General features: G+C 41.3%; 1 protein-coding gene across 6 annotated transcripts in view; it reads right to left on the reverse strand.

Annotated features, from left to right (window-relative positions):
• The window catches only part of OTOF (otoferlin), a 165727-nt gene that overhangs the window by 82773 nt on the left and 57454 nt on the right, over positions 1 to 25500 (reverse strand). For all 6 annotated transcript variants that reach the window (XM_087929506.1, XM_087929478.1, XM_087929486.1 and 3 more), the window contains exon 4: positions 3780 to 3879. In XM_087929506.1, coding sequence (XP_087785632.1) covers positions 3780 to 3879 — 100 coding nt within the window. The remainder of the gene's footprint in view (positions 1 to 3779; positions 3880 to 25500) is intronic.

Genomic DNA, 25500 nt, shown 5'->3' on the forward strand with positions numbered 1-25500 from the left:
TTGGATTGTATAAGTCACTTATATGACTGAAGCAGCATACAGATAGCCCTCAATCTGCAACTTTTTTTTAGTGACGGTTTGAAGTTACAATGGCACTGCAGAAAGTGACTTATGGATGTTTTTCACACTTACAGGTGTGGCAGCATCGTCTGGTCACATGATCAAAAGTTGGAATCTTGGCAACTGCTCATATTTAGGATGCTTTTGGTGTGTAACCTTCTGACAAAGCAAAATCAATGGGGATGCCAGATTCACTTTACAATTGTATTACTAACTTAACAACTGAAAAGTGATTCATTTAACAACTATGGCAAGAAAGTACATAAAATGGGACAAACAAACAAATACATACATACATACATACATACTTGTTATGTGATTTCTTCCCTATCATCTAGAATGGAGTAATTGATCCTATAATTATAATGGAGATAAGGATAATAATAAGATACTTAGGGACTGAGTTTCAACTTGAAGATTAGTAAGGTTCAGGAGTGGGATTCAACTGGTTTTATTACCAGTTTGGTGACTATGTTTTGCGCGCGCATGTAAAAAAACGATCAGCTGTGCCATCTGGACAGCTGAAAAGCACTGTGCGTGAGTGCACAGCGTTTGAAAAGCCTCTTTTGTCCTGCTTTTTCAACCTCAGCTGTGCCGCGCAAAGCAGCTGAGGTTGAAAAAGCAGGAAATAAAGGACAGGTAAGAGCCCGGTCAGGCGGGTGGGACAAACAGCAGCAAACACAGAACCGATTCAGTGTCTGCTGCTCTTCAAGCTACCGGTTCTTTAGAACTGGGCAGAACTGGTAGCATCCCATCCCTGGTAAGGTTATTGAAGAGTTCACATAGCTGTTAAATATAGATCTAATGTGTAAAATAAACTAAGGCATCTACTATAAACAGTGGAATTGATAACCTAGTGTGATCTTTGCATAAGACAATCTAAAACAGTGACCTGAACTTTTTAAAAAGCAACCTAAAGCACTGAGAGGAAAGAAACAACTGTAGGTTAACTGTACAACTGTGTTAACAGGACAACTGTAGGTTACAAAGTTGGTTGCCAGAGAGTTTTTCTTTTATAAGTAAATATTGTCAAGTAGGAAAAGGTTCCTGCATATTTTTATAACCAGTTCTCTTTTCATTTGATGAAACAAATTTCATTTTTTGACATTTTTTTTCCAACGGAGAGATATATTTTGGCAAAAGTCTCATGAATGGTGTTTTTTCACAGCTCTACCTACAAATTAGCCAAGTGATACTTTTCCTTACCATATCAGCATTTCTCCAGGAATCTCCAGCCTCTCTGGCTGCCAACAGATCCATTAATTTTTTTTTTTTAAGTAATACCGGAGGAATTGCTTCCACCGAGCTTTTTCAGAGTGGTAAATGTGGCCAATTAGAGGACTAGAAACCGATGGAAAGATGAGTAACAGAAAACAATAACTCCTAACTAATGGCAGTTTCTGCCACTAAACGACAGCAAGAGAAAGTTAAAAAAAAAATCTTTACACAACTTTGAGAATAAAGGAGAAAAATAGAGGCTCCTTCTCCGTACAAATGTGAGAACTGCAAGGGAAATTTTGATCCAATTAGGAATAGATAAGGACCTACAATAGAACGCTAAAATGTATCTTGATCCTTGTATGTCGTGTGTCATGGCGGCATCTCACCTATCCAAGCTTCATGAGCCCAGGGGGCGGGTGGGCCCAACAGCAGAGCGGCTGAGAGAACTGATTTGGTCTCCGCTGCTCATCGCTGCTACCCGCTCGCCAGAATACCACTGATCGAATACCACCACTGAGTCAGATTCCCTTAACAACCAGGTTAAACAACTTAATTTAACAACTTCAGTGATTCATTTAACAACAGTGATTCATTTACAAGAAATGGCAGAATCCTGAAAGTCATGTGATTTTGTGGTTTTGAGGTATATAATGAAATGTTGAACAGTGGGAGGTGGCCAATAGGCCTCAAGCCATCCCTTTTGACTGCTTCAATTGACCCTCATTGCAATGTGATGTGAGTGCCTACAGGAAAGGCTTTGTTCACTATGCCTTCAATTCTAATAAACCTCTAAATCCAAAAGTGACGCTTTTGTGGTGTGCTGTGTCTGCTCTCCAGTCATGTCAACAAAAGCTCCCCTGCTATCAAAATAACAGCTTAAAATTGCAAGCTCCGTTGCAATTCCTCCTCAGAGATGGACCTGTAATGGGGGTGATACATTCAGGTTCCACAGTGACAGAGAGCAATGGAAAACAAAAGAAAGCAAAAACTATGTTTTAAATCCACAGCTTTGCAACCCGTCCCTAGTCTCTTTCAAATCAGTAAATCTGATTAAATATTTTTGCAGAATGACTTTCTACCTTCAGTCTCTATTTATCTCTTTCTCCGGATAACCCAGATACAGGTCTACTGAACTACAACAGAAAAAATAGAAGGGAGGTTCCTAACATGCTCTCTTTTTCTATGTGTGGTTCCCATGGTTACTGAATAAGGTAGTAAATTACATGCCTTACCCAAGCATTTCTATACTGACATAGGCACTGGGTGATTTTAGCCATGGGTTAAAAAGCTCTGATTGCTAAAATTGGGTGAACGTAAGGTCATGGTAAAAGCAATGTTTGAAAACAAAGTATGACCAAAAAACAAATAAAAAACCCAACAACAAACCTTGGAGGCAGAGGCAAACTTCATAACACAATTTAGAAAATAGCAGATTTTTATATTACCATACATCCTGTTGTGTATACTTATTGAAAGAGAAATTAAATATTGATTGAACAGAGAGACAGAAAAAAATGCACCTTGCACTGGTTTTTTTTTCTTTTAAAACCCAACAATCCTCAAATGCTAGTCTTTCATGTTCTCCAGTAAATCCATTAAGTTGCACCCTTGAACAGCTGGGATCTTGTGGAATGGAATTCTATGGACTTATGCAGTCAGAATATGATTCTATATTTTTTTTAAAAAAAAGAATAGAACTATGACCTTTTTAAACATTTCTCCATTCCGTGTCGTAAGGAGGAGGTTTAAACAAGAACTTGACATTCAGGTGAACTGGAGTTGGGCAAAGATTTTAGCAAGCACTTCTTGAAGGGGCTTACAAACATCCACAAGGACTGATTGGAAATCCCCAATTATTTTCATATTTGCCTAAAGTCAACTGTATGCAACCTGTGACTTGATTTCAGTGGGGAAAGTTTAGTATCAATCAATGGTGACTCTACTATGGGTTCAATATAACATGAATGCATAAAGACCAGACCAAACTGTGAAATATGCAATAAAAATAGCTTTATATTGCAGCACCTCATTTTTAAACTAACAGAGCCCTGGTGGCATAGTGGTTAGAATTCAAAATTGCAGGCTAACTCTGCTCACAGAGTAGAGTTCGATCCTGATGGGGCTCAAGGTTGACTCAGCCATCCATCCTTCCATGGTCAATAAAATGAGGACTAGGATTGTTGAGGGCAATATGCAAATAATGCTTACATTGTAAACTGAGTTATGGGGTCGTATATAAGCCTAAATGCTATAAATTGTTTCTTACCCCTTTCCCATGAACAATGCAATCTCAGGACAGCCTGCAAGCCTCTATCATCACCATCCATAGGCAGTGAAAGAAGCTATGCAAAAGACTGGATTTTGATCTGGATGCACAACTGCTCATCTAAGTATTATGGAAACACCATTGTTGGAGAAAAAAACCCCAATCAACTCAGAAGACCATGGACAGAATAAAAATGGCTCCACCTCCCCTTGGGCAACACTACGATATTTACTTGAATGGACACATTGTTGTCATCGATCAAGGTGTCTGTTAGATTCAATTGTCCTTCTTCCACCACTTTCTGCAGGACCATCTGGAATATACCAATGAGTCTAGAAAGCAAGCAAAAAAGACAATGAGATTCTTAGAAAACAAATCTTAGCTGGACAAACTTCTGCATTATCGAATTCCTGTAGGAAGAAATAGCTAGAAAGAAAAGGAGAGACAGCATAAATTTGCATTTGTGTGATTTCTTAAGCTCTAAAGTTGGATTATCACAATACAATTGCTGTGTTCAAAGAAGATAACATAAGCAAATAAACAAGATTATGACTTTACATCATCAACTTATCAACCAACTTATCAAAGCTCATTTTAGTCTGGTCTAGTGTGTTGTGGAAATCCAGTTGAAGGGTAAAAATTTTGAAGAGAGACTGGTAGATAATTGTAAGTAGCTGGGAAGTCGGGACACAGGGAGCTGACTTCATTCAGGAAAGACATCTGATTCTCCAAGCCTAGACTGTTTGCTTTGACAGGCAGTTACTCTCAGGATTTCTGGCAAGGAAAGATCCTTCCCAACCCCCGGCTCTCCTTTAAATGGAAATATTGAAGACTGAAAGCAGGACCTTTTGAAAATAATACAGATACTCTCCCGATGAGCCTTGCCCCATCCATATATCCAAAGAATGATTAATTTTCTATTCTCTTTGCCAGCATTTTCTAAAGGTTGCGGGCAGGAGTTATTTCCCAGCCCTGTGTGAAATGTCTTTGCTGAAATGATAACAGTATGCACAGGGGGTCCTCTTGCCACTGACATGCTATCTTTATTCTTTTAAGGACTAGAAACCAGCAGAAAGCAAGCATTAGAGGAGAACAATAATGAGATTAGGACTGCAAAAAAAAAAAAAAAAAGAGCAACTAATGGTATTTGTTGTTAGTTGTGAAGTTGTGTCCGACCCATCATGACCAGGGGTGGGTTTCTACCCGGTTCTGTCCACCTCTGTAGAACCGGTAGCTCTGAAGAGCAGCAGACATAGAACCGGTTCTATGTCTGCTGATGTTTTTGCCCACATGCCCACCCGGGCTTTTACCTGATCTTTATTTCCTGATTTTTCAACTTCAGCTGCCAAACGAGGCACAGCTGCAGTTAAAAAAACAAGGAAAGAGGGCTGTTTCAAAGGCTGCTTCTAGGTGCTAATGACAAATTGTGACGATTTACAGGTGCGGCTCACAGCGGGCAAGGAAGCTCATAAATCCCAAACTGGTAGTTAACCCTTTCATATCCCACCCCTGATCGTGATCCTATGGACAACATTCCTCCAGGCCTTCCTGTCCTCTACCATCCTCTGGAGTCCATTTAAGCTCATGCCTACTGCTTCAGTGACTCCATCCGGCCACCTCATTCTCTGTCGTCCCCTTCTTCTTTTGCCCTCAATCTTTCCCAGCATTAGGCTCTTCTCCAGTGACTCCTTCCTTCTCATTAGGTGGCCAAAGTATTTGAGTTTCATTTTCAGGACCTGGCCTTCTAAAGAGCAGTCAGGGTTGATCTCCCCGAGGACTGACCGGTTTGATCGCCTTGCAGTCCAAGGGACACACAGGAGTCTTCTCCAGCACACAATGCGCAAATACGGGGTGGGGCTTGAAAATTTTTAGGAAAGGGTTCTCTGACCCATAGCTGGGTGGGTGTGGCCTAGCCAGCCTCCTGCACCATGGAGGGGGTGCGTTTTTACCCTCCCCAGGCTCTGGAGGCTTTCTTTGAGCCTCTGGGAGGGCAAAAATGGTCTTCCCGGACTCCAGAGGCTCTCTGGAAGCCAGAAATGGGCCCATTTCCAGCCTTCCCGAACTTCTGGGAGGCCAATTTTTCACCCTCCCTGAGCCGGCCTGCACTTACCTGCATCCAAAACCAGCTGCGTGGGGACTCCTGGGAGGGAGGGGGTGGGCGGGGTGGGGCCAGCCAGGAATGGGATTTGGGGTTCTCCAAACAGCACAGAATCTTAGCTGGCGGCTCTCCAGAATCCCTGTGAACCCCCAGCAGCCCCACCCCTGCGCAAATACAGATAAATGAACCCTCAAATCAATCTTTGAAGTGAAAAGCAGCTCATGGGGAAGGATATTGGGAGGAAGCTTTACCTGACCCTGCCTTCCTCTCATGTGCTTGTTCTTACAGAAAGTTATTTGGGATGTTCGCAGAAGGTGAAATGAGAGATTATTCATATAAACAATTCCAACAGCACAGAGAGATTCACCAGCTACCATGCAATAGCAACCCTTCCCTTTATCCCATATGCACATGTGAAAATTTGGGAACCCACGGCTAGCTATTGTGCAAAAGTGTTGCAGGGAAGCTGCAGCTTGCATTTACAAAACATGTCCACCCAGGGGTGGGATTCAATTTTTTTAACTACTGGTTCTGTGGGCATGGCTTAGGTGATGGACTTGGCTTGGTGGTCATGTGACTGGGTGGACGTGGCTTAGTGGTCATGTTATTGGCTGGGTGTGGCCAACTCAATATCACTCACATCGAGGCATGCATCTCCTCACCTGGCCTCTCATGACTGTGGGGATGCTGCAACAGACGTAAGTGTGAAAAATGGTCATAAGTCACTTTTTTCAGTGCCATTGTAACTTTGAATGGTCACTCCACACAAGCAAACTACCAGCAAAGGAGGGGAAAAAAACTCCAGAGAAGTTCCATAGACAGGAAGTCTAGTCCTGCCAAGAATGTAATAAGGGTTAACAGAGAGGCAGTTTCTGTAAGCAACACCAGAATGTTTCCTTCCTGCCTTCCTTACAGGATTAGGCCAGTAATTTCTTCTAACAACCGGTTCTCCAAACTGCTTAGAATGTTAACAACCGGTTCTAGCGAATAAGTGCGAACCTGTAGAATCCCACCCCTGTGTCCACCTCTCCAGACTTCCTTGTGACTAATCATACCACGTTGTTATCTACCAGCTTCTGACTGCAATATCAATATTTGGACATTGTGCCAGATATGATTTTGCCCTTTCCCAAAAGCTAAAGTCAGAAGAAATTATACCATTAATTATAATTATGCCCTAATTAAACATCTGTGTCTCTCTTTTTCCATCCTGCTGCACCAGCCTTGGAGCCCAGCCAGATCACTTGGTGACACATTCTTGGAGAGTGTAAGGGACAGCCATTTGTAATGGAAGTCATTCACTGGAGCTGCAGACTGGTTCTTAAAGCACTAACAAGCCCAAGTGGCAAATGGATATGATGAACAAGCTGCTACACTTGATGTTATGAATTATAGCGTAACTCAAGATGTCTAGATATTTGTTTCGATACACTGGTGACCAATGTATTTGCTTGTTAATTATAAGTAAAGAAACAGGTTTTTGAATTTCCTCAATGTTTGGTTTTCTTTAGTGGTGAGTTTTCTACCATCATGGATAAGAATCTGTCTGTTGGTGTGATTGTTAAGATGTGACACTGACTTGATGGTATATAATCAGTTACTTTCTACCACACCATACAGCTCTACTCTTTTCCATACAAAGGGGGAAAAGCAGAACGTGTATTGAGAATGGTTTGCAAATTAGTAGGATTTACATAATTATCTTCGAAGCATCGATCAATCTGATTCCCATTTGTACTCCCAAAGTCTAGTGCTGAAAAGTATACATGCATTGCCATTCAGCACAGAGTTTTACTGAGATCCTCTGAATCTTGCTACATTTGATAGGCTTATTTAAAAATCAATTAAGTTCAACAATTCCATGTTATCCGCCCTTCTATTACTCCATATTAGATATGGCTTTAAAATGCAAAAATCAGATACTTCTGTAGCCTTAGAAAGCATGGTCAAAAATTCTACAAGGAAACCAACAGAGAATAGGAAGGGCAATGAAAATTAAAGTCAAGAAAGGAAAAATTGACAGGTGAGCATACTCAAGTTTCATACTCTCTTGAGAAACAGGAATATGAGGATAAAAAAGATTAAAAAGAAACAAAACCTGGTTTTAAACATTTGATAGAAAGAGAGGAGGGATAGCAATATTCTGGAGTGGAATTCCAGGGATGGGGGAGTAGAAGAATGGGGAATTTAAAAAAAAAAAACAGCTTAAAATTTTTGATAAAACAATAGAGGAGGATATGCAGTTGCTACTACTTTGAAGAAATGGAAAAATTATCGTCGTCATGATCATCATGTCCTCTGCAGAAGTTCATTCATCTATCATTTGTATTGGGGAAACTGACAGGTGACAGCATTTGTTCTGCTTGTAGACAGATAAAGTAACATGTAGCCTATTAAAAAATGAACAGCTCATGTTTGCTAGTTTCATTTCCCCAGCAGTACTATGAATAATGCATACACTGTGGTCCCTATTGTCTTGCAAGTAGGCTAGCCTGTTTCTGTGTTTTTAAGGTACTGTCCATATCAGCTTATACTATATTTTTCTAAACACTCATCTTTCTTTTTCACTGTTTCCTGCAGCTGAAATTTGATGGTTATTTAGGGTCAGCAGAGTCACAAGATCAAAAAAGAAGCATTCTAAGTTTACTAGGGAATTACAGAAACATGGTGTTAGAAAGACGTATCCGACCATCAAATCCAACACTCTGTTTAGTACAGAAATCCAAACGGAAGCATCCCTGACTGATAATTGTTCTGCCTCTGCTTGAATGCAACCAACTGAAGGGATTCAGCAGCTCACAAAGTAGTTGGTTCAATTTAGGAACCAATTTAGGCCACTGTCCAAGACCAAGAATTTAATGAAAGCCTCCAGTAATATTACTATGTAGCTTCTGCTTGAACATATTCAGTGAAGGACAGCATATTAGCAATCTGGATGATTGGATCTGGATGATGTCAAATATTCTTACTGTTAGGGAGGTTTTAAAATTGGTTTCTGCTTTTCTGAAACTTAAGTGCTTTATTTATTTGTCCCTTTTGTAACCTCAATAATCAAAAAGACTCTTGGCTGTTAAGATCACAACAAACAGCACAATTAGTAAAGCTATAAAGAGCTTTATGGCTTTAAATCAGCACTTTGAATTGCATCTGAAAACCTATTGAAAGCCAATCCAAAGCCCATAGTGCAGATGTTATGTACTCTCTGGTTGCTTTTCACCAGACAATAAGTGAACTGCTATATTTTAATAACAGAATAATAAGATACAGAATTCCAATAACAGATTGAGAGGGACCTTGGCATCTTCTAGCCCAATCACCTGCCCAAGCAGGAGACCTATTCCATTCCTGACAAATTGCTGTCCCATTTCTTCTTAAAAACCTCCAGTGATGGAGCATGCACAACTTCTGAAGGCAAACCATTCCACTGATTAACTGTTCTTGCTGTCAGACCATTTCTCCTTAGTGCTAGGTTGGACCAGTCTTTGGTAAGTGATCATCCATTGCTTCTTTTCTTGCCCTCAGGGGGAATAGGTTGAGTCCCTCTTTATGACAGCTTCTCAAATATTGAAAGACAGCCATCAAGTCACCCCTAGTCCTTCTCTTCGCTGGACTAGATATACCCAGTTCCTGCATCTATTCATCATATGTTCAGGCTTTGAGGTGTGTTCTGAGCCTCAAAGAAAACTCCTGGGGGTGTTTTTGCTCCCAGAAGGCTTCCCTTGGGCTCAGGAAGTCAGAAAATGGAGGATAGGAGGGGCATGCAGCATTCCCCCACACTTCATTTTGCCCCCCTGGGGCTCAGGAAGGCAAAAAATGGAGGGGGCAGGGGTGCTGTGCCCCCCCACCATTTTTTGCCTTCCTGGGCCTCAGGGAAGCCTCCTGGGCAAAGCAGTAAGAGGGGAATTCCGGCACAGCTGATTTTAGGAACAGCTGATTGTTGGGAGGGGAAAAAAAGAAATACTTTAAGGAGTGACTGGGCAGGTGAGTGTCAGGTGGGTGAGACAAATGAGTGAGGGGTGACCGGGTGACCGGGACGGGGGCATGGCCAGCCAGAAGTTACTACCGGTTCAACAGCCCATGCCAAATCCTTGCTACTGGTTCGCAAGTACCAGTGTGAACTGTCTGAATACCACCACTGGTCATCGGGGTTACTTGAGAGAAGACTTCACTGAAATAAAAATATATTATGTATAGAAGCATTCCCACAATCTATTAAGGAATTTTCTGATTTTTTTAAAAATGAGATAAAGTTACACTGGAAAGATTTGTTTTTGACAAATTCAAGATAACATCTAATAATTACCCTATTATCTTCAGCATGCTTACAAATCAAACTCTTTATGATTTATTCAGATGCTTAGCAAAGTCAGGCTGGATCTTTCTTTTCCCTCTTCTTGAAGACAAGAGACTATTTTCTATTTTCCAGTCACCTTACAATTCTCTGGGTTTTATCAAGGATAATGTATATGTATTCCCTGAGATTATCCTTCTGTCCCCTAGGATGCAGCCCATATAAGCCTTTAAACTTATTCAAAGTAAAAAAGGGCATTTCCTGGCTATGTTTCTATCAATCACAAGCTTTATTCTACCTCTTCACCTTCCTCATCACAACTTCCTGGTGAAGCACATCCTTTTTTCCCAGGGGAATTCTGAAACAAAATAGAATTGAATAATGTGGCTCTCCCTGCTTTTTTGTTAGCATTTTTCAATCTTCACTGAGCAGGTGCTACATTCATTCTTTTTTTGTGCTGAACATACTTCAAGAAACCTTTTTATTACTATTAGTGACTTTCATCAAAGTTCATCCTAAATGCTTGCTTTCCATCTGTGTCAACTCGTAAAGCATTCCTGGCTTGCTCTTGAATTTCCATAAGAAGGAGAGGGGAGAGATCTGAGGGGAGCAGTTCAGCTGCTGTGACTAGAAGCACATTCCATGCCTACTTTTCTCAAGATTGTATCTCAGGTTACCAGAGCAAGCCGAGAGGTGTATTTTCTACAGCCCAAAAAAGTGCTCCGTTGGAGAGGGTGATTTATGATATACCCCAGAAGGAGGGGGAAAACAGAGTCATAGGTGGGCAGTAAAATACGTAGGGCAGAGCCGACTTCACTTGGGAAATGTGCCGACTTGTTGCTCCTAATAAATAATTAGATTTCTTTTGAAACTTGGCTTGAGGCTCATGAATTAATTAGGGCATCCGTAGGAACCCTGACAATTTGTTTGTACTCTTTCTTGGTTACTGATCTTTGCATATGAACCCTTTTTTGTTTTCAGTTTTTTATATAATGTTGTGTAACACATTAAAAAAAAGATAGGAGATTTAGGATTGCCGCCTGCTCTGCATACTAGGCACAATGGACTGAAGTGAGGGTACAAAATTCTCCTGCATATAGCAGAACAACACTCACCCCCTGCGCCACCTATCCAGATTTAAAAAATAAACAAACAAGTAATTTTGATTCCTTAAATTGTTATCCCACTTTGCAAATTAGAAAACTAATTTTACAGCATCAGGAAACTTGCAATTTCTGTCCTTAGCTGAAAAGGGGAAAACAAAGCATACTTTATTAGCAGAGATACTCAAGTTGAAAACAGATAGCGATTTAAGTTGCACATAAACCATAAACAAGAACATTTATGTGGAAGGATAGAACAGACCAAAAGCCCATCTAGTCCAGTGTCTCTTAGTTTAATAATGCCCCTGGGAAGCCTCCAAGCACAATATAATTACAATAATAGCTTCCTATTCATGTTCCCTAGTAAATGGTACTCAGTGGCACTCTGCCTTTGATTTTGGATATAAGTTTAATTCTTTAAAAGTGCATTGTTATATGTATAACCTACTTTTTCTCTGGGAGTTTAGGGAATATACAGGCAGGGAGGGCTTTTCTCATTTTCTCCTTGCAACAACAACCCTATAAAGTAGGTTGGGCTAAAAAATAATGAGTGGAGAAAGGTTCTCTAGGGAGCTCCAAGATCTAATTGGAAGCCACAAATCTGGTTTCTGAATCTCATTCAAACCTTTATTGCTTTGCCCTGCTGGCTCTTGACCACTGGATATGTAAGGTCCTTGGTGCTCTCTGAGCTTGGTGGTTATGTTGCAGATGTTTTATTACCAATCTAGGAAACATTATCAGTGCTGGATATAGAGCAACCAGAAATAATAGCAACTGAATGGACATCTTTTCCTCCATTAATCTGTCTTAACATTCTTTTATATTGGTTTCAATCATGTGACAATCAATTCTATGGTTCTGTTCTGACCCAGCTCCCCAAACACGACAAACCCTCTGAAGTTAAATCAATGATTCTTTTATTAGGAGTACCAGCAGCTCCGGCAAAAAGTTTCTCTTTCACCGCAGGCTAACAAGTCCGCATGGCAGGGAGATGAATAGTTGCTTGCCACGTCTATTCATCTCCACCCCCTGCCTTTTAACCCCAGAGCTAAGGTGAGACTTCGTTAGCAGTGGTGGCTCTTCCTTCCCAAGGATCAGCCCATGCATTTCCACTGCCCTCCTCTCCTCTGCCTTATGCGCATCTGCACGTCAGGCACTGGATCAGCTGTTCCTCCTCTTCCTAATCAGCCACCTCGAGGCTGTTGACTCTCCATCTGAGGACTGATGGATGTCCCGGGCTCCATCTCTGTTTCTCTCTTTGCCAGCTCTATTTCCTCTTCCCCCTTGGAGCTCTCAGGTTGCCTTGGTGCTGACTCTGACTTCCATGCCTCCTCCTCCTCCTCTGATTTGGCTGCTGGAGGGGCCAGTGGCCAACAGGCTACAACAGGTTATATTCTGTGCTCTGTGAAAGATTTTATTCTATGGGTCCTGAATAAGCTTTGCTGGATAAGGCTGAAGATCTGATAAAGCATTATCTCATTTCCATCAATAACCAGCCAGTTATTTAAAAAAACCGGCAGAAATAGCAGGTCATGCCAGACAAAATCTATTTTCTGCTGTTCCTCTTAGATCAATTATTTTTCAGAGACGTGCTTCCTCTGGCTCTGATGGTTTTGTTTAATTTTCTTTTATGATTAAGAGATGTGGATAGACATCTTTTCCCCCTGAATTTTTATTTTAAAAGCAATAGCATTTAGACTTATATACTGCTCGATAGTGCAATCATTGGGCAGTTTATAGCACTTACTGGACAGTTTATAATGTAAGCCTTATTTGCATATTGTTCCCAACAATTGGAGTCCTCATTTTACTGATCTCGAAAGGATGGAAGGCTGAGTCAACCTTGGGCTCCATCAGAATTGAGCTCCAGCCTGTGGGTAGAGTTTGCCTGCAATGCTGCAGTTTAACCACTGCACCACCAGGGCTCAGTAAACTAGTCCAGCAAAGTAGAGCAGGAGAGATAAAAGCATGAATCCGTATACAGATTATAGGTCTCCAGTTCCATAAAGAAAGGAAGGAAGTCCTGCCTCGTTGATTAAGCAGAAGCAGGAGATGGTTACACCTGGCCAGCTAATCTGTAGGATTGTCAAAATAATGGAGTGTGCATGCCATCATTTTAGGAACTAAAAGAGGGTAGGTCTGAGATCTGAGCTATGGGAGTTTCTCACAAGGGTATTTTGAAACTTTAAAACATTAGATGGTGTTCCTAATTTAAACTCCAGATGTTTCAGTGGAAGGAAACCATATATCTTGGATTTGGGGGGTGGTTATCTTGTTTAATTGTAACAAAAAGAAAATGTACTTTAGGTATCAACCTGCCTCAGCAGCTATTCCTTCACCATTATTTCTTATGTTTCTCTTATATGCATAAGAGGAAACTAAACATATTTTTATGTCCTTCAGTTGCCAACCTGATGACTTTGAGAAGCCTATAAGCAATGCAGAAAGGGAAGTCATGATTTCTAAAAACATTCTCTCTAATCTCCAGGAGTGGGGGGGAGGAGGAGGAGGAAGAGGAGGAAAAGGAGGACTTTTCACTATCTTCTGCCAAAGCCAACCTTATGAGAAGGTCCTTGTTTTTCCTACTGTGCTTTAAATTTTCAGTCTCTCCAGACTAAAGCTATACAAAGTGGCAAATGATTAAAGACAGCCTTTGCTCATTTCATCATATACCAAATGTCATCATATCCCTATCTAACCAAAGAAGAACTTGGCAGGCAAAGGGCAGGATGAAAGAGTGAAACTGACTCTTGGGCAGTCACAAAGAGCTCTTTCAAGTGGTATCTAAGATATTTCTTTCATCTATATTAATGCATTAAGACTATTAAAATTATAAGTACAAGCTTGATCAGACCAAAAACACCTAACTCCTTCAGCATTCGATTTGGCACAATGGTTTCTCAACAGAAAAACAAAAAGACACAAATGCATTATTATTCCAGGATGTTTACTCTCTGTTACTGCAAATAATATAGAGAGATTATAAAGACCAGTCTGTTCTTCACGTATGTATGCAATCTGCAACAAGCACACCAGGGAAGAAACTTAAGAAACTCAGGGAATCTAATCTAATCTTGTTGGAGATAGTTAACACTTTTTTCTTCAGGTTCAGGTTCAGGAGCAATATGTTGTTGGGAGACAAACAGAATGGAAACAAAGACCCCAAGGCCAAAAGTGGATGCAGATACCTATTCTCCCTCCTTTTCTTCTCTCTTTCTCTCTCTCTTTTCCTCTCTGTTGTTCTCTTGCAGATACTTCTCTCACATCTAAGCAACAGAGACAGATGACTGAACTGATTTCTTGCATGGGCTTTAGAAATTAGGCTAAGGAACACATGAAAGTAGATAATGAGCGGCAGATGCCAATAAGGCTATAAGTCACTTGCCCCTAGTACACTAACCACAAGGAAATTGAGATTTATAACGGCCTCCTTTGAAGTAAAGTCTACAGGCAGTCTCATCGGGATTATAACTATGTTTTGCTATCTGTTACTACCTGCTTGCTAGCTATATTCTATTTTGAGAGGGAGGAGTGACCAGTTCCTGCAGTTTTCTTGAAAAGATTTTTTGGAAATGGTTTGCCATTGCCTTGGTCCAAATTATGGCCACTAAAAGAAGATCACGTTCCTGAATCACTGTCACCAGATGTACATATCTGCTTGCTTTAGCTGGGCACCTGGGATGACTTTCAGATCTTTGGTGACCCTACTGGGAGTGTATATTCTTGGTATATACTCTTAATGTTATTTGCTCATCTCTCCCTCCATGATGTGGAAACATAGCAGGATTTGGGGTTGGGGAATAAGTATTAGAACTCAGAGGTGTTATTCAGCCATTTCTGGCAGGTTTTGGAGCCAGAATTCAGCCATTTCTGACAGGTTCTGGTAGTGGAAATTTTGAGTAGTTTGGAGAACCGGTAAATACAACCTCTGGTTGGCCCCGCCCCCATCTATTCACTGCCTCCCGAGTCCCAGCTGATTGGAGTCCCAGCTGATCGGCTGGGTCTTCTTTTGTTATCCTGCACAGGAGAATGGAGCTGGAAAGCAGGTTAGTGGGGTGGAGTGAGAATGGGGATTTTGCAATATATCCTTCCCCTGGAGTGGGATGGAAATGGGGATTTTAAAGTATCCTTCCCCACCAAGCCACACCTACCAAGCCATACCACACCCACCAAACCACACCACACCCACAAGCCATGCCCACAGAACCAGTAGGAAAAAAAATTGAATACCACCATAGGTAGTACTATATAAATTCAATATACAGACCAAACTTCTATAAAGTTTAATCTTAAAACATATTAAAATATTTCCACTTTCATTCTCTCTTTCCTTAGAAAAGGTCTCCCTTCTCCTCAGATATTTGCTTTGTAAAATTACAATTCTAATCTACATTTAGCCAGGAAGAAAAAGCACATAGACTTTATATTGTTGATCTTAAAATATTAATATATTCTTTACAGTTCCTTTTTTTGTTTTTTGGCGGGGGAAGGGGAGGGTTGCACTGAAAAGCTATAACTAACAAACCCAAGGAGATTAGGCTGGAAAAAGGTATGATAGATGTGAATATAATAAGGAAGCAGAAATAGCTGCATAGAATTGTGTGAAGGCAGCATACAATGCTTATAAATACATATTTTGAATTTTAAACTTCAGATATTTACAGAAGGAAGAAAAATAACTTTTTATTTTTTTGTAAGTTCATGTCACTCTATAAAATGGAATTTTCCCTGTGTAGTTTACAACAAAAATGTGTTAAGTGTGAGGAGAGTAATAGACTATTTTTTAATATAAAATTATAGACTGACATGGGAAAAGTAAGCAGAAATAGGATGGTCATTTGGGGAATTGACTGCTGCTTTTATATAATATTATTTAGAGGCTTTCCCCAGTGCTGTCCACTACAGTTGGTGTAGGTGAAAAAAATAACTATTTTTTTTTCTTTTAATGACTCTGTAATCCCTTGCATGGGGTGGAGTTGGGGCTACTGAGTAGGGCTTGAGTATTTACTGGCTGGGTGCCCTTCTGATGCCTACCTAAAGTTTGCAGCAGACAATAACTCATTGCACCCAAAGAAAGAAATATCTGCTGCTCCCTAGGATCAAACTCACAGCTTCCTGATTGTGAGGCAACAGCTCCATCTCCAGGCCACCATGCCACTCATGGTGGTGTGGTAAAACTATACCAATATGAAGTTTGCTGCCCAGCTACAGCTCTTCATCTACTCCATCCTACATCCAAACCCTTAATTTGAAGTTTAAATTTGACTTCCTCCAACCTAACAGGGAACAAATCTTTTTATATATCTTGTTATTGCCATTGGAAGCTGTTAACTTTATGAGCAAACAATATCCTTTAACACTAATTCAGCTAAAAAGGTAGACTTGTCTCACTCTGGGATGAGCTGGGATGAGATGAAGGCAATGTCCAAGGTTGGGGTAGAAAAAAACAATAATTTCCAGCACATATTTGTATCACAATTACAGAAGAACAATGCAGTGATTAATGTATGTGGTCCCAAGAATTAAGACTCCACAGAGACTACTTCATATTAATTTGGGGGAGGGGGGGAATCCTACTTCCACTAATAATAAATATCTGATAGCAGTTGGCAACTGCTGCCCTAGGGCATGAAATTGTGACTTGAAGTACAATAATCTAACAGGGTGTGTTGTCCTGTTCTAGTCTTGATGAGAACCCCAACGGCACAACAAGAGAAGACAGGTTATTACAAATAGTCCTTGACTTATAACAGTTTTAACCATTCAAAGTTACAACATCACTGAAAAAAGTGACTTTTTCACACTTAAGACCATTGCAGCATCCCCATGGCCAACTGATCAATATTTGGATGCTGGGCGACTGGTTCATATTTATGATGGTTGCAGTGTCCCAGGGTCATGTGATCACTTTTTGTGATTTTTTTTTTTAAACAAGCAAAGTCAACGGGAAAGCCAGATTCACTGAACAACGCTGTTACTAATTTAACAACTGCAACAATTCACTTAGCAACTATCTCATTCAGCAATAGAAATTTTGGGCTTGATTGTGGTTGTAAGTTGAGGATTGACAGCATCAAAAGTAACTTTTTCTAACTTGCTTCAAGAAGGCTAGAAATTAGCTGAAGCTTACAATTTGATGACAGGGTTCTTGGTTTGCATTAGTTAGTTTAATTATAGGGGCTTCCTCCCCCCCCCCAAACCATAGTTGGTTACCTTCAGACACAAGAATAGAGCCAGGAGGGACCTTGGAGCTCTTTTAGTCAAGCTCCCTGCTCAAGCAGGAGATCCTATACCAGTGATGGAGAACCTAAGGCACCTAGAGCCATTTGTGCTGACATGTGAGCCAGCAAACTTACCTCACTGCGCATGCGTGCTCCTCACAGCTGATTTTTGGCCTGTTTGAGGCCTTTTTTGGCCTCCCAGAGGCTTGAGGAAAGTCTTTGCAGGGCAAAAACTAGGCCCGTTTCATCATTTCCTGTATATCTGGAAATACCAGAAGTGACGAAACAGGCCCATTTTTTGCCCTGCAAAGGCTGAAGAAGCTTTCCCCAAGCCTCTGGGAGGCCGAAAAAGGCCTCAAATGGGCCGAAAATCAGCTGGAAGGCACAGTGCAGGTAAGGGTGCGGCGTGGAGGGGAATTGCGTACGCATATGCAGGGGGCATGAGGGGATGCGTGCATTGCCTTCTGGGTGCTGGCACACAAGTGTGCAAGTGCAAACGCACACACAATTTTTTGCACAGGAGCCCAAAGAGGTTAGCCACCACTGTCCTATACCATTTCAAACAAGTGACTGTCCAGTCTCTTCTTAAAAACTTCCAGTGATGAAGCACCCACGATTTCTGAAGGAAAGCTGTTGTCAAATCCATGTATCTGTCATTTCTTCAGTGGAAGAAGTAAAAGGGGAGGAGAGGCTGATAAAGAAATCCTTTCTTGATGTAACCTAAATATATTTAATCTTATATCGAATTTGTATAACCCATACATGATACGATGGAGGGAGAAAAGCCAGATGGCCAGAACTATCACCTCTGAGAGGCACAACCAGGAGATGAGAAGGTCATAAAAATTCCACAGTGAGATTGTACTTTGGGAATCTCTTGAATAGTTCGTTCTAAAAAGTGGGTGGTGGGGAAATTAGGTATGCCCTGGGAAACTGAAAAGATCGTTCCTTACAAGAGGGGTGGGGAGGAATTAACATACTGGCTTTTGTTTCACTAAATACACATCGAGATAAGGGGAGGGGTTCTAAACTCCCTTATGTATCCCTGTATGCCTGAGAGACCTCAGACACTGCTTTGAACTCCTACAGGAATTTTCTCATCTCAATAAAGAATTCCTTTGTGATACGTTTGGATACGTTTTCATTCTAGTTGAGTGAGTGGGAAAAATTCTGTAGCCTGACAGCTGTTCTACTGGTTAATTGTCTTAACTGTTAGGAAGTTTCTCCTTAGTTCCAGGTTGCTTTTTTCCTTGATTAGTTTCTACCCATTGTTTCTTGTCCTGCCCTCTGGTGCTTTGGAGAATAAATTCATCCCCTCCTCTTTGTGGCATGTTAAATCATTATTCAGGGCTTTATACTCTCATAGACAGGGTTCACAAAACATTGCTAATTAAGCACATTATGGCCTAGAATGATATTTTTCCTAGAATATCACCAGAATATTTCTCCCATGCTTTATTACATGGGGCATATGGAACTATTAAGCCATCAAATAACCAAACCAAAGATAGGTGTCTTTACCAGGTAATTTTATGTCTGGAATTGTAAACCCTGGGCATAAATTTCAGGTTCTGATTAGAAGTCTGGCTCATTTATTTTCCTCCAAGCTTGAGATTGACTCAACTATACCACAGTCCAGGGATGGGATTCAAAATTTTTAACAACCGGTTCTGTGGGTGTGGCTTAGGTGGTAGGCGTGGCTTGGTGGTCATGTGACTGGACGGACATGGCTTGGTGGTCATGTTATTGGCTGGCCAACTCAATATCACTCACATCGAGGCACGCATCTCCTCGCCTGTCCTCTCATGACTGTGGGGATGCTGTGAAAAATGATCATAAGTCACTTTGTTCAGTGCCATTGTAACTTTGAATGGTCACTCCACACAAGCAAAGTACCAGCAAAGGAGGGGAAAAAAACTCCAGAGAAGTTCCAGAGACAGGAAGCCTAGTCCTGCTAAGAATGTAATAAGGGTTAATGGAGAGGTAGTTTCTGTAAGCAACACCAGAATGTTTCCTTCCTGCCTTCCTTACTGGATTAGACCAGTAATTTCTTCTAACTACCAGTTCTCTGAACTGCTTAGAATGTTAACAACCGGTTCTAAAGAATAGGTGTGAACTGGTAGAATCCCACCCCTGCCACAGTCCCAACTCAAGCTGCTAGTTCAGGTGGGTCATCCTAACTTATTTCTACAAGAAATATTTTATTTATCTTTTTAAAAAAATTAAATTTGTTAGTAGCCTATCTCACTGCATTCTTGCCAAGCAAAAAGGGTGTGGTATAGGTGGAAATAAATGAGGAAGCTTTTGCATCCCGGTCTTCCATCTCTTCCATTTTAGCCCTGCAATTTCTGCCAAAGCTGATGTTGAGGTATAGCCAGTTTTTACCTGAAATCTGCTGAGTTTGTGCAACATAAAAATATTGTACAGGATGTGTTTGCTATTACTGATCTGTGGATTAAACAAAATCTTTACTCTAGGAACATTTCCAGTTAACACTAACCTTGGTGCACCCTCATCCCCATTTCACACTAGCTTCTTCCTATGCTAGACGGCTTACACCAGCGCTGAGGATGGATTGTTTTAATTATCTTTGCTTATTGGCCATTACAACTGTAGGGAATTCTGATGAGGTTGAAAAGTCTATTTTTCTGCTTGTTTGTCTCACAGCAGGAAGGGTCAAATTCCTTGAAGAAGAAAAAAATGAGCTGTGCCATCAGTTCAACAAGAAAGGCTTAGCATATTTTTGAGGGAAGCAGTATCTTTCCCAAATATGAGCTATGAGCATGTCTGCCACCAATGATCTGTAGAACAATGTTGTGTTCTCATGTAGTACTATCATATAAGGGAAAATACTGTATCTTTGAAGCATGCAAGGTATCATCTGGAGAAACTGTTAAGAAGTTAGAAAAGGGGACTGAAAACTAAAAATCCTTTGTTATCTTAAAAATATGAGTACATTTCATCATAATTCACCATCCATAGACTCTGAGATAGCAGCCACATAAATATGTTTAATAGCTAAATAAATAATTCAATAAAATCCTATTCTCCAAACCCCTTTTGAATTCCCTCCCTCATGCCTCTCACTTCTTTCTCCCCTGCCTATTGTTCATTCACATATACAAAACACGGGGGCTGCATTCACATAGCAGTCTAACACTAAATCCAGGCTAATAAACCCACAGCATGAAGACAATTTTTGGAGAGGATGAGTTGTGTTAGAGCAGTGGTCAGGGAACAGGGGTAAATTACCCCAAATGGGGTAAAAGTGAAAATCTGGGGGTAATGAGGAGGTTGCGCTGGCCAATGGCGGAACTATCGGCATAGCAGCAGTTATTAAAACACCCTTGAGGCAAATTTATCCCCTCCACCCCACCCTTGTTTCCTGGGTCAGAAATGACTCCAGGCTAGATTCTGCAAGAGCCGCGCCGCCCGTTTTTTAGGGGAAGGCGAGCTTCTGGCATAGGGCAGAGCATTTTGGGAAAAGGGACGCTTTCCCCCGCGCTGCGATGACCGCACGCCGCGCAGTTTGTGTCACCGTGGCTCCCAAATATCATCCTCCCTTCCCGCTTCCTCGCCCCCAGGCCCTGCCTGCCTGCCAACTAGCCAGCCAGCCCGGCTCCCTCCCCGAAGCCTCTCATCACTGCCAGGCACACAGGAAGCGAAGAGGCACCTGCAACTGCCGCCTTGGCCCCGAGAAAATTCCCAGAAGCCCTCGGGAAGCCTGGTGACATTTCATTCCCTGGAGCGAGCTATCCCGCCTTCTTCCCAGCCGCGGGGGGGGGCACCTCCTCCCGCCTCGACCTCCAAATTATGTGTCAGCAGCCTGAGGTGGCCGGGAGGGGAGAGGCCGGGAGGGGTAACGCCTGCGTTTATAAATTTTTTGGGGGGTAAGAGGTAAAAAAGTTCCCTGACCCCTGTGTTAGAGCATTTTTGACTGATTCTGAAGAGCAATTTTCCTGATGGGGTTTCTCCCAATTCAACAACCCTAAAGTGCTCTTAAAATGTGAGTTCAGAAGTTGTGGGAGCTTCATCCCTGGAAGCTTTCAAGAAGGGACTGGACTGCCATCTGTCAGAAATGATGTAGGGTCTACTGCTTGTGTGCGGGGTATTTTATTTATTTTTATTTATTTGATTTGTCAATCGCTTATGTTTATAAGTATAAACATAGTTATGAATACATGAAATGGATACATATAAGAAAAATAAAAAGAAACAATAGGACAGGGACGGTAAGCACACATTGGTGCGCTTATGCACGCCCCCTACAGACCTCTTAGGAAAGGAGTGAGGTCAACAGTAGATAATCTAAGGTTAAACCTTTTGGGGTTTGGGGAAGAAACCACAGAGTCAGGTAGAGTATTCCAGATATTTACCACGCTGTTGCTGAAGCCGTATTTCTTGCAATCAAGTTTGGTGCGGTTTATCTTGAGTTTGTATCTATTGTGTGCTCTTGTATTGTGGGTTGAAGCTGAAGTATTCATTGACATGTAGGACATTGCAATATATAATTTTATATACTATACTTAGATCGGACCGAAGGTGGTGTAGTTCTAGATTTTCTAGGTCTAGAATTTCAAGTCTGGTCGCATAAGGTATTCTGCAATAAGTAGAGGAGCAGAGAACTCTTCTTGTGAAATATTTCTGGACTTTCTCATCTGTGTTAATATCAGATATGTAATGTGGGTTCCAGACTGATGAGCTGTATTCGAGTATTGGTCTAGCAAATGTTTTGTATACTCTAGTTAGTAGTGTGATATTACCAGAGAAAAAGCTACGTAGGATTAGGTTAACAACTCTTAATGTCTTTTTGGCTATGTAGTTACAGTGGGTTCTAGCACTTAGATCCTTAGAGATGAGTATTCCAAGGTCTTTGACAGAGTTTGGATCATCAACAAAGTCTTGACTATTCAGTTTGTATTTTATTTTCTGATTTTTTTTTGCCAATATGTAAGACAGAGCATTTATTTGTTGAGATTTGAAGTTACCATTTGTTTGACCATTCTGATGCATAGCTGAGGTCTTTTTGAAGGGTAGCAGTATTGTTGTTGGTGTTGAATAGCTTTTACATCATCAGTGAAGAGAACACAGTTGCTCTTAATATGATCACAGAGGGTAGTACTAGACGACCTAAAAGGTCCCTTCCAACTTTGTTGATCTGATAATCTGTGAGGTCTTTAGTAGAAAGTTATAAACTGAGCCCTGTGTATGATAGTAGATGTCCTTGGATGGATCTTTGCAAAACAATGTAGTTTGGAAGCTTTTGAAGGTCCTTACTTACAAAGTAAGACTGTATCACATATGGGAAATATCACTCACAATACAAAGTCATCTTTTGAATTTTAGAGAAAGGCAGAATAGAAGTGCTAAAATACATAATGTTATCAAAATAAAATTCTGGAATAAATTACATTTAAAAGAACAAGCAAAACACCTTTTAACCAATATTGACTGGCTTAATCAACTTCATTTGTTCTGCCCATCAACAGTTCTTTGAGGTCTTGAGGTCTTTGCAAGCAAATTTGGAAAGAAAATTCTCAGGACTCACAAACTGCAGCATGGAGGATGAGAGATGAATGCCTTAATGGAGTCAGCGTCACAACTTTTCTAAACTGAGTTGCTTCTGTTTTGCATTTATGAGCAGAGTAAGCAGTTTTTATTTATTTTTGTTCTTTGATATGGCCCAAGGCTAATAAATAAATAAAGTATTTCTGTCTGAGAAGTTCCCAGGATGGCTGCCATCAGTGAAAACATGTTGAAAACTAAGCTGCAGAATGACTTGAAAAAGACTTGGGGGAAATAAAAATGTCTTTGCCTGATGTTAAAAACATACAGTATGCATTCACACCACAAGAGATGGGGCAAGAGTATTCATTATCCAGGATGCTACTACTGAAAAGTGGTCATAGCTCTTCATCTCGCCGGAAGATAGAAGCACTCATAGGATGGCTCCTGATAAGGTCCTCAAAACTCATATAGATTACACCCACCAGCTCAAGAAGAGTCACCGTCTGAAGCAGGAAAATCTAAGACACCAACTTGAAAATTAAGAGCAAATTCAGAGAAGGACAACTAGGGAGATCAGTCATGCAGAGTGAATTCTTATGGCGTGATTAAAAATAAATATAGTACATATAGCGTTACTCAGTGGCCTGACTAGTTTTGGACAGGGGTAGGTTGCTGGAGGCTTGCAGGGGTCTGGGAGAGCCCCTAGATAAGATTCTGTGCAGTTCAGAGAACCCCCAAATCTGACTCCTGGCTGGCCCCAGCCATCCCACCCTGCCCCTCCCAGCAGTGGTGGGATTCAAATAATTTAACAACCAGTTTTCTGCCCTAATGATTTCTTCCAACAACCAGTTCATCAAACTGCTCAGGAAGTTAACAACCGATTCTCCCAAAGTGGTGCGAACTGGCTGAATCCCACCACTGCCCCCAGGAGTCCCTACACAGCCTGTTTTGGACGCAGGTAAGGACAGGGTGGGTGCAGAGGCTGGGGGAGGGCAAAAAATGGCCTCCCAGAAGTTCAGGAAGGCCAGAAATGGGCCCATTTCCGGCTTCGAGAGAGCCTCTGGAATTGGGGGAGGCCATTTTCACTTCCCGGAGGCTCAAGGAAAGCCTCTGGAGCCTGGGGAGGGTGAAAATGCCCTTCCGCCAGGGGTGGGATTCTACAGGTTTGCACCTATTCACTAGAACCGGTTGTTAACATTCTAAGCAGTTCGGAGAACCAGGTGTTAGAAGAAATCACTGGCCTAATCCTGTAAGGAAGGCAGGAAGGAAACATTCTGGTGTTGCTTACAGAAACTGCCTCTCTGTTAACCCTTATTACATTCTTGGCAGGACTAGACTTCCTGTATCAGGAACATCTCTGGAGTTTTTTCCCCCTCCTTTGCTGGTACTTTGCTTGGGTGAGTGACCATTCAAAGTTACAATGGCGCTGAAAAAAGTGACTTATGATCATTTTTCACACTTATGACTGTTGCAGCATCCCCAGTCATGAGAGGCCAGGCGTGGAGATGTGTGCCTCGATGTGAGTGATATTTAATTGGCCATGCCCAGCCAATAACATGACCACCAAGCCATGTCCACCCAGTCACATGACCACCAAGCCACACCCACCACCTAAGCCATGCCCACAGAACTGTTAAAAAATTTGAATCCCACCTCTGCCTTCACCATAGTGCAGGAGGCCAACTAGGCCACACCCACCATGGCCACGCCCACCCAGCAACCAAACAGAGAATCCTTTGCTAAAATTTTTGAAGCCCACCTCTGGTTTAGGGATATTTCCCTGCAACTTTGTTTAGAGTATCCTAATGTAGAGGATTACCATAGCAACTAAGCGTAGCAAATTATGACACCAGTAAAGGAGAGGGTACGTTTAGATATCTAAGGGGGTTAAGGTTAGCATTCTGCAAATACCCTGATACTCTGATGACAGTAAACCACCCCTGTTCCCTTTCTTTGAAGAAGACACAGAAGCCAGGACAATATTCACTGGTACAATATCCAGACTGCTCCTCGGCAAACAATCCTTGCTTTGAGGTTGTTATGTCAGTTGCCAGTCAAATTCCAGGCTCAATTCAAAGTGCTGGTAATCAAAGCCCATTATGGCAGCACACTAAGATGTATCAGAAGTAGTCTTAGCAAGTTTGCTTCTGCTGGTTTGATCTGAACACTATGGTAAGAACACTGTTACCAATATCCACCTTGTAAGAAATTAAGGAATAAGAAAAAGGAATTTTCTGTAAGAATCTCCATGTTATGGAATCTATTTGCCCCTGGAGATTCAATTGTCCATAGCTATGTTTCTCAATCCCAGCAAGTTTAAGACGCGTGGATTTCAACTCCCAGATAGATGCCAGCTGGGGAATTCTGGGAGTTGATGTTCACACATCTTCAATTTGCTGAAATTGATAAACAAATTGTTTTAATCGTAAAGGCCCTAAAAAGCGTCTTGTTCCAGGTAACCTTTGAGCTCTAGGAAACAAGAGGCCCACCATGTAATTTTTGTTTTTACTATAATGATTTTCATGCAAGTAATTAGTATTAGATTATTTTAAGTTGAGATAGTCTGCCTTGCTTTGCTTGCATATACTGCTCAGAGTCAGTCAGATTAGGGTGGTTTATAAATACGGTTAAATAAACAAACAAACAAGGCTTGGTTTCTCCTGTTCCAAAGTATAGGACATGGAAAACCAATTGAAGCTAAAAGAAACAGAATTGGGTCTGTCACTTGGGGA

Source organism: Pseudonaja textilis, chromosome 1 (genome assembly GCF_049901715.1).
Source record: "Pseudonaja textilis isolate UNSWEBS1 chromosome 1, rPseTex1.2, whole genome shotgun sequence".
Lineage (NCBI taxonomy): Eukaryota > Metazoa > Chordata > Lepidosauria > Squamata > Elapidae > Pseudonaja > Pseudonaja textilis.